We start from the raw sequence: 9,127 nt of genomic DNA, 5'->3' as shown, positions 1-9,127 counted from the left end.
TGTGTGTGTGTATATATATATCAGTAGCAAACTATGACCATTAAACCTGGGCCCGCTCCCCCCCCCCCCCCCCCCCCCCCAGTTTCCTTTCCTAATTAACTGCAATAAATAAATAAATAAACTTAAGACGACAGTACAGCTTTAGAAATGCAATAAACAATAATATCTGTACTAGATAACAACGCGCACGAGGGCATCAAAGGAATGAATCAAAACTAGCTAGCGGTGGTACGCTAACGACAGCGGAAATTATCATACAGTTAAGCCTGCCCACTAAGAGGGAAGATATGATTGGTCAATTTTACTGTCATTTGAAACTGGTATTGTGCTGAATTACACAGTGGGGAAAATAAGTATTTTCAATTGTGCAAGTTCTCCCACTTAAAAAGATGAGAGAGGCCTGTAATTGACATCATAGGTAGACCTCAACTATGAGAGACAAAATGTGAAAAAAAATTGAGAAAATCATTTTGTCGGACTTTTAAAGAATTTAAAACAGACGGACAACAGACTTTTATTTAACTGAGTTACACATGCATTTTGAAATGTTTTATTAGAACTCTTAACATGCATGATGCAAGCATGAACCTAATAAACTTGTCCTACAAATTGAAATTAAAATAAAATTTCATAAAAGTTAAAATAAAATAAATAAAAATATTTCTCCTTTTTTCAAGCGCAAACAATACAGCGAGTCCCCGCTTAACGACGGTGTTAGACCGAAAAGTCCGTCGTTAAGCGCGACCCCAGATTTAGATACGCTTTGATCGTAAATACAGTATAGAAAAAAACGAACAATGTTCTCGTGCACAACACTCCACTGTGCTGCCACTGCTCCTCCACTCACCGCACAAAATAACATAAAAAGTTGGTCGTAACTCCGGTCCGTCAACCAGACCCGTCGTTAAGCGGGGACTCACTTTATTATGTGCAAAACAAAAAGTTTTTTTTCTGTCAATACAGAGTGCAAATAGCGCAAACAGAGCCTGACCAAGTATGTCACTGAATTTGCTGCAACTACACTGCCATGTTCATTTTTAAGAATATTAACATCGCCACACTGCTCCCGATATCCTGCTGTCTCAACTTGCCAAAGCGCCGTTCTGTCCCTGCTACCAAGTGAGATATGTTGATCTGAGTACTGAGCTGTGGTGCTGCTGTAAATGTCTCTGTATTGTGCTCGTATTGGTCGCGCTGTACGGCATTATTTTCATACAATGTTTGTATATGGTCAGTGTCTTATCAGTCACTCTCTTCCCATTTATCATTTCTGCCGGGTACCCAAAATGCTGCCAAACAAACGAGCCTGCCGCCATACCTGGTACCACAAACTGAAAGCACAAAATGGCGCAAGTGACGTCAGGTTTCATTCCATATATTCAGACTTTCATTCCATATATTCAGACTTTCATTCCATATATTCAGACTTTCATTCCATATATTTAGACTTTCATTCCATATATTTAGACTTTCATTCCATATATTTAGGTTTTCATTCCATATATTCAGACTTTCGTTCCATATATTCAGACTTTCATTCCATATATTCAGACTTTCGTTCCATATATTCAGGTTTTCATTCCATATATTCAGACTTTCATTCCATATATTCAAACTTTTGTTCCATATTCTCAGGTTTCATTCCATATATTCAGACTTTCATTCCATATTCTCAGGTTTCATTCCATATATTCAGACTTTCATTCCATATATTCAGACTTCATTCCATATTCTCAGGTTTCATTCCATATATTTAGACTTAGCAGTCATTCTATATATATAGTTTTTTCCTGAACGGCTTGCCATAATCAGTGATGGCTAAGTTACCTTGAGAAAGTAATCCGATTACTGATTACTGATTACTCCTTTTAAAAGTAACTTAGTTACGTTACATATTACTTGATTTTAAAAGTAACTACGTTAGATTACAAGTTACTTTAGTAGTTACATTCAGCAGCAAAATAAATTTTTCCAATACTCACTTTATTGGAAGTGCATTTTTAACAGTAACAATGTATTGAAGCAGGTTCGGTAACCGAGGCAGAAACTGCTTAATCCAAAAATCCAGAGGAGGGAAACTTTATTGATAACGCAACCCTGGCGCGCGCAGGCTCCGCCCCCCCCAGTGTCACTTAAAGGGCAAGACTCGCCGTGAGGAGTAGGGGTCGCTACAGTATCTCCTGACATTACGTTTGTGTAGCTGCGTGGTATTATTTGTAAATTTATTTGTAAACGTAATACAAGCGAACTGAGGTGGGTTTCCCGAAACGTTCGTAGCGCCAAGTACTTCGTAACCTCGTATGAAACGTACGAGGTTAAGAAGTACTTAGCGCTACGAACGTTTCAGGAAACCCACCCCAGTTCAGTCAGACAGCTTGTGAAACGAAATACCATTACAATTTCAAGCATTTTAAAGTAGGCGACGTTAGTCAAAATTCCAGCACTTTTCAAACGTGGAACACAAGCAACATTAAAATTGGTCAGGTAAATGTTCCTTCCCCTACCACATATCGTTACGGGAGGACACTGCACAGAATGACTTGTAAAACGTGCTCGCGCTCTCACAGGAACGGGGTCAGACGCAAAAGTAGAACTGAGCCAAGAAGAAAGCAAAAATATATATTTTACTAGGGAAAATATAAATAGTAACGCACAGTTATTTGGATAAGTAACTTTAATCTGATTACTGGACTGGAAATAGTAGCGCGTTATATTACTCGTTACCGAAAAAAGTGGTAAGATTAGAGTTATATATATATATATATATATATATATATATGTATGTATGTATATATATATATATATATACACTACCGTTCAAAAGTTTGGGGTCACTTAGAAATGTTCTTATTTTTGAAAGAAAAGCAGTTTTTTTTTTCAATTTAGCTAACAATAAATGCATCAAAAATACACTCTATACATTGTTAATGTGGTAAATGACTATTCTAGCTGTAAACGTCTGGTTTTTAATGCAATATCTACATAGATGTATGGAGACCCATTTCCAACAACCATCACTCCAGTGTTCTAATGGTACATTGTGTTTCCTAACTGTGTAAGGAGACTATTGGATATTTAGAAAACCCTTGAAAACCCTTGTGCAAGTAGGTTAGCACAGCTGAAAACAGTTTTGCTGATTAGAGAAGCTATAAAACTGACCTTCCTTTAAGCTAGTTGAGAATCTGGAGCATTACAATTGTTGGTTCGATTAAACTCACAAAATTGAAAAAACTTTCAATTGAAACTCGACAGTCTATTCTTGTTCTGAGAAAGGAAGGCTATTCCATGCGAGGCATTGCCAAGAAACTGAAGATTTCCTACAATGGTGTGTACTACTCCCTTCAGAGGAGAGCACAGACAGGTTCTAACCAGAGTAGAAGGAGAAGTGGAAGGCCCCGCTGCACAACTGAGCAAGAAGACAAGTACATTAAGAGTCTCAAGTTTGCGAAATCGACGCCTCACAGGTCCTCAACTAGCAGCTTCATTAAATAGTACCCGCAAAACGCCAGTGTCAACATCTACAGTGAAGAGGCGACTCGGGGATGCTGGCCTTCAGGGCAGAGTGGCAAAGAAAAAGCCATATCTGGCTAATAAAAGAAAAAGATTAATATGGGCAAAAGAACACAGACATTGGACAGAGGAAGATTGGAAAAAAGTGCTATGGACAGACGAATCAAAGTTTGAGGTGTTTGGATCACACAGACGAACATTTGTTCGCAGAGACGCAGAACAACTGAAAAGATGCTGGATGAGTGCCTGACACCATCTGTCAAACATGGTGGAGGTAATGTGATGGTCTGGGGTTGCTTTGGTGCTGGTAAAGTGGGAGATTTGTACAAGGTAAAAGGGATTTTGAATAAGGAAGGCTATCACTCCATTTTGCAACACCATGCCATATCCTGTGGACAGTGCTTGATTGGAGCCAATTTCATCCTGCAACAGGACAATGACCCAAAGCACACCTCCAAATTATGCACAAACTATTTAGAGAATAAGCAGGCAGCTGGTGTTTTATCGGTAATGGAGTGGCCAGCGCAATCACCAGATCTCAACCCCATTGAGCTGTTGTGGGAGCAGCTTGACCGTATGGTACGAAAAAAGTGCCCATCAACCCAATCAAACTTGTGGGACCGGCTTCAGGAAGCATGGGGTGAAATTTCTCCAGATTACCTCAGCAAATTAACAGCTAGAATGCCAAAGGTCTGCAATGCTGTAATTGCTGCTAAGGGAGCATTCTTTGACGAAAGCAAAGTTTAAAGTAGAAAATCATTTCAAATAAAAAAAAAAAACATTATTTCTACCTTGTCAGTGTCTGGACTATATTTCTATTCATTTTGCAACTCATTTGATAAATAAAAGTTTGAGATTTCAGGGAAAACACAAAATTGTCTAGGTGACCCCAAACTTTTGAACGGTAGTGTGTATATATATATAATATATATATATATATATATATATATATATATATATATAAAATATGTTTTGGGATTTTTATAAATGTAGGATTTTTCTCCAAAACAATGTAAACAGTATATAATTAACCTATATTAATAATTACATTTTAAATGAATGTTTATTGCCTCCTCAAAAAATCACTAACTTCATCCTTCAAATACATGAGAATGTCTTTGGGGCAACTCGTAGGTACTACTTCATGAAGCAGGTTAAGACCACCAAGAGCTTTAAGCCTGAAGTGTCCAGGAATGTAATGTTCTTCAGAGCTGCCCAATCTACAGCCATCTATTAAGACCGTGTATATATACACTAATACGCTTTGAACATTGAACAGTTGTTAAGATAGGTTAACTGTTTGCAGATAATGACTAAGAAATCATAAGTACAGCAGCACAGAACCCAACCAAGTCAGAACATAAATCTGAATACAGAACCAGAATGTCAGTACTGTTAATGCAGCTGACGAGGAGAGATGTGACATTGTCAAGAGTACTACACTTCGGTTCTGACTGAAAATACCTCCAAATCTATCCACCTAGAGCAGGCGTACTCCACTAAATTTGTCCGCGGTCCAATTTTGGCAGATACCTGTGACCTGAGGTCCGGTGCGGCGGGGGTGGCAAACGCAAGTTGTTGAGCGGATTGGGGGGTGGCGAACGTAAGTTTTTGAGTGGGGGGGGGTTGTCCGTATCCAGTTAATCAGGAATGAAATTGGGTCCGGACAGGACTGCGTTCGGGTGCGAATCCGGACCGCGGTCCGCCAGTTGAGTACCCCTGACCTAGAGCTATTCAGTATAGAATTCATAATACTACCTTCATTTAGATAAGCGTACACTCAATGGTGTCTGACAGATGTGTTCATTTTAGCCATTTGGTGACAGGAACGTGTAGTTTTTACCTGGCTTTGTGATCCGCGGCTCTGTTGCAGAAGCCAGCGTTCTCGAAGGATGACCTGTTGCCGATGGACCTGGGAACTTTCTACAGGGAGTTCCAGAACCCTCCTCAGCTAACCAGCTTGTCCATTGATGTCAGCGCACAGTCTATGGCTGAAGACCTGGTGAGACACACTACATTTAGCACTTGGACCTTCTGTCTGTATTTGTGTTTTCTCACTAACTCTGTGTTAGTGAGAGCACTAACTCAGCTGATACCACTTGCCGTTGTTCTTAAATTGTATGTCTGTCTATGGTTATTTGTGCTTCTTGGCAAACGCAAAACACTAGGTAATGACATTGACTCCTGTAGTTTAGTAGTAGTCTGACTCAATGGTATCTTGAATTGTGGCCTATCCGTACTATTACCTAGGATGAATTCTGTGATCAGATGCACTTTGTAAGTCGCTCTGGATAAGAGCGTCTGCTAAATGCCGTAAATGTAAATGTGTTTATAGTGTTAGACACAGTGTGAAATGAGGGCTTTGTTCTGCAGGACTCCCTGCCAGAGAAACTGGCCATCTACGAGAAGAACATTGATGAGTTTGATGCTTTTGTGGACACCCTCCAGTAGATTCCACCACCCTCCAGAAACACTGCATTCTTCAGATCCTGATCTTCAGCTCCCCTGCCAATCCTAATCCACTAATCTCTAGCGGTTTGACTAATATCTAGGGGCTTCCTGTTCAGATACACCATTTCTCCTACTCTGAAACCACACTGCTTTTATTTTCTTCTTCTCATACTTCACATACTTCTCAAACCTTGAGCAACCCTAAGAGGTCCCCGCCCATGTTTTGCATTGTCTGGTTAGCTTTTGATTACATAGTTGACAGTAGTTGTGTTACGGTTCCAGCAGACACTAGTGACTAGTTGCTAGTAAAGTTTTAACTAGCGGGAGGTGAGCCCTACGATATTGTAAAATCATTTAGTAGTAACTTTGATTTCATTTTATTTACACAATATACAATTAAGATACAAGTACTGAGTGTCATTATGGAAAGGGAACATGTTTTAAAGAAGAGTTGTTGGGGCAGTGTCCAGTGGTGGTTGCTGTGGTCACCATGGTGATCTCCATGGCAGTTCTTCATCATTGAGATTAATGTATATATTCCACACTTTGGTTTTATTTTAAGTCTGCTCTAATCCTGACATACAAACTTGACTCATGTTGAGGAGAGGGGCTTCCACTTCACGCATTTTCACAACCATGAAAAGACTGGCACAAAAAGGGGGGGGGACTGCCATGTAGTTGACCCTGTTCCTGAAAGAACACTGCAGAGATGTACATTGAGGATATGTCATTCTGGTTTTGTAAATGCATATTATGTTATTTTAATTTGTAAGTGCTTACGTATAGTGGGAGTTTGAAGATGTATTCACACAAGGAAGCAGGCCTACACAAAACCAATTTGTAGAGCATTAGTGGCATATATGTAACACAGCACATGTGTTTGGAACCATTGCAGCTGTGAAAGTGCTGTTGAATAGGGCACTATTTAAATCACTATTTAAATCAGCTACACACCTGCCTACAGAGCAGATGGTCCATTCACTGGCCATGACTGGCAGATGGTTACGAATGGCCACATAGTTCATTTAGACGTGCTACCAGACTGAGCCGTTTTTGATCTTAATGCGACCTTGGGACACCCGGAACACAAACTGCGTGTATTTCACCTAAGAAGTCCACGTATCTACTGTACACTGCTGTTATGCCTTTACCGACCACATTAATTTCAGTTCAGATTGTTAATATTAAGAAATCGTATTTTAAAGCGGGCGACAGTAATATGTGTTGTGACCAGAACGTTCCAAAGCCACTTGTGAGCTCAGACTGTGGTTTGTGCTGTTCAGCAGCTGAAAATCCATCTTCAAAGCATCGAGCTGCACCCTTTCCTTCTCTTTTCCTATGTGTTAATATGGCATGTACATGTTGTGCAATAAACTGACTTATTTCATGTGCTTTTTAGTATTTTTGACATGGACATACATACAGTACAATGTTTTCTTGTTTTTTTTTGTATGTTATATCAGCCCAAACATGCAAAATGCATAGGGCATGGGTTAAAGTTCTCCGTCACTACGACGGATTTCCGTCATTTGATTTTTTTGGGGAAAAAATCCGTCAAATCATAATAAACCACACGCGCGTGCGTGCTATCTTTTGTGGCCGAAATATGATTCTCACTGGCGCTCATCAACGCTGGATGGATGACGGCGGTGTCATTTGATTGACTTGCGGGTCATTCCGCCTTCAGATTTACGGACATTATGTAGAAAAGTGACCTCCCTCCTGCCTGGCGTGACCGTAGCGCGCGACTCTGTACACCTCGTGCAAACTTGCGCGAACGGCGGAGGCTAGTTGACGCGTCACATTCTTTTTGCAGTCTTGTCCGAAACGATACGTGGTAGTATAAAGAAACACCGCTCAAAAACAGGAGAATTTTAATGTTGCTATGTGTTCCAGGTTTGAAAAGTGCTGGAATTTAGGCTAAAGTACTTTAAAATGTTGAAATTGTAACTACTTCGTTTCACAACAAATATCTGTCTGACTGAACAGTTTTCTTGCATTACGTTAACAAATACGAGCCTCTTGTAATTCCAGGAAACATGAGAGAACGTGAAGACATTAAGATTGGGTGTTTTGAAAATAAACAACCATTAAAAAATGTGATAAAAAGCGAATTATTTCGAATCATTTCGAGTATATGTATAAATATTTAACTTAATTAAATGTAACATTGAAAACGTGTTGAAATGGACCTTGAAAGTGACGTGCAAGTGCTTTAATTCCACCTTATAAAGGTGTATGAACCCTGCAAACATGACTTTGTTCATTGTGCTGAGGCGCGGCGCGTGCGAAGTTACAAAATTCGAGAGGTGCACGACCTTGCGAATCACCAGCGCGCGAGGCTCTCGCGCACGGGTGGAGCCACCGCGATTACGTCATTTTCGGCGCACGCACCGCCCGCGTCGCCCGCGACGCCCGCACGCGCCGCGTCAAATATAATGGCTTAAACCAGGCTTAACATGGATGGTTTTGTTCTGTTTGTATTTAAAAGCTCTATCCAGTGTAATTTTTTTGTAACATACCTACTTAAAGCAGGTAATCTTACGGCTTATGTTTTTGTGCATAGTGAATTTGATAAAAACAAGAGAGCTTCATACCTTTTAAAACTCACCAGGATTCACTAAATTTGACTTGATCTTTAAATAGTTTTCTGAAGAGGACCCCCAGATTTATGTACATTTATTGCTCAGGTGTTGCATTTTGTCGCTTCATAGATTCTCTCTTCTCTCCTTACACAGGCTGTTTAGATAAATATACTTTATAAATGTGTTTATTGTGTAGAATTAGGCAAAAGAGGTCGTGTCCCAACTACACCACATTTTCAGTAATTGCTAGCATTGTCTTTTGCCAGGAAACATTTTCAGTCAAATGAAAATTTCTTGCTTTAACCCATGGCATAGGGGCACAATCCAGATTAGGAAAGCTGAGAAGCATGAACCTATCTTTTGTTTTTGAGGATACTCTATATGAGCTGCTTAGATGTACCTTTAATTATATCTCTAGATTAGCCTGCTGCTTGCATGAGTTAAATGAAAATTAGCACTTTCTTCTTTGATTTACAACTTTGTCCTACCACCTGATTCACTTTCTGTTCCACCCCTGACGGGTAAAGAAACATCTACAGAAAAGTCACACCTCATTATAAGTCGCATGGTTCAAAGCGTGA

At 39.9% G+C, this 9,127-nt stretch overlaps 1 protein-coding gene across 4 annotated transcripts in view; it reads left to right on the top strand.

Moving 5' to 3' along the window:
* atg13 (ATG13 autophagy related 13 homolog (S. cerevisiae)) overlaps nt 1-7,352 on the top strand; it is a 21,053-nt gene extending 13,701 nt beyond the window's left edge. For all 4 annotated transcript variants that reach the window (XM_077004577.1, XM_077004526.1, XM_077004457.1 and 1 more), the window contains 2 exons: nt 5,384-5,512; nt 5,884-7,352. In XM_077004577.1, coding sequence (XP_076860692.1) covers nt 5,384-5,512; nt 5,884-5,961 — 207 coding nt within the window. In that variant the 3' untranslated portion in view covers nt 5,962-7,352. The remainder of the gene's footprint in view (nt 1-5,383; nt 5,513-5,883) is intronic.
* Nucleotides 7,353-9,127: the final 1,775 nt, after the last annotated feature.

Source organism: Brachyhypopomus gauderio, chromosome 1, assembly GCF_052324685.1.
Source record: "Brachyhypopomus gauderio isolate BG-103 chromosome 1, BGAUD_0.2, whole genome shotgun sequence".
In the NCBI taxonomy this organism is placed as follows: Eukaryota; Metazoa; Chordata; class Actinopteri; order Gymnotiformes; family Hypopomidae; genus Brachyhypopomus; species Brachyhypopomus gauderio.
The sequence above is the reverse complement of the archived record's forward strand: the minus strand, read 5'-3'. Positions and strand labels throughout refer to the sequence as shown.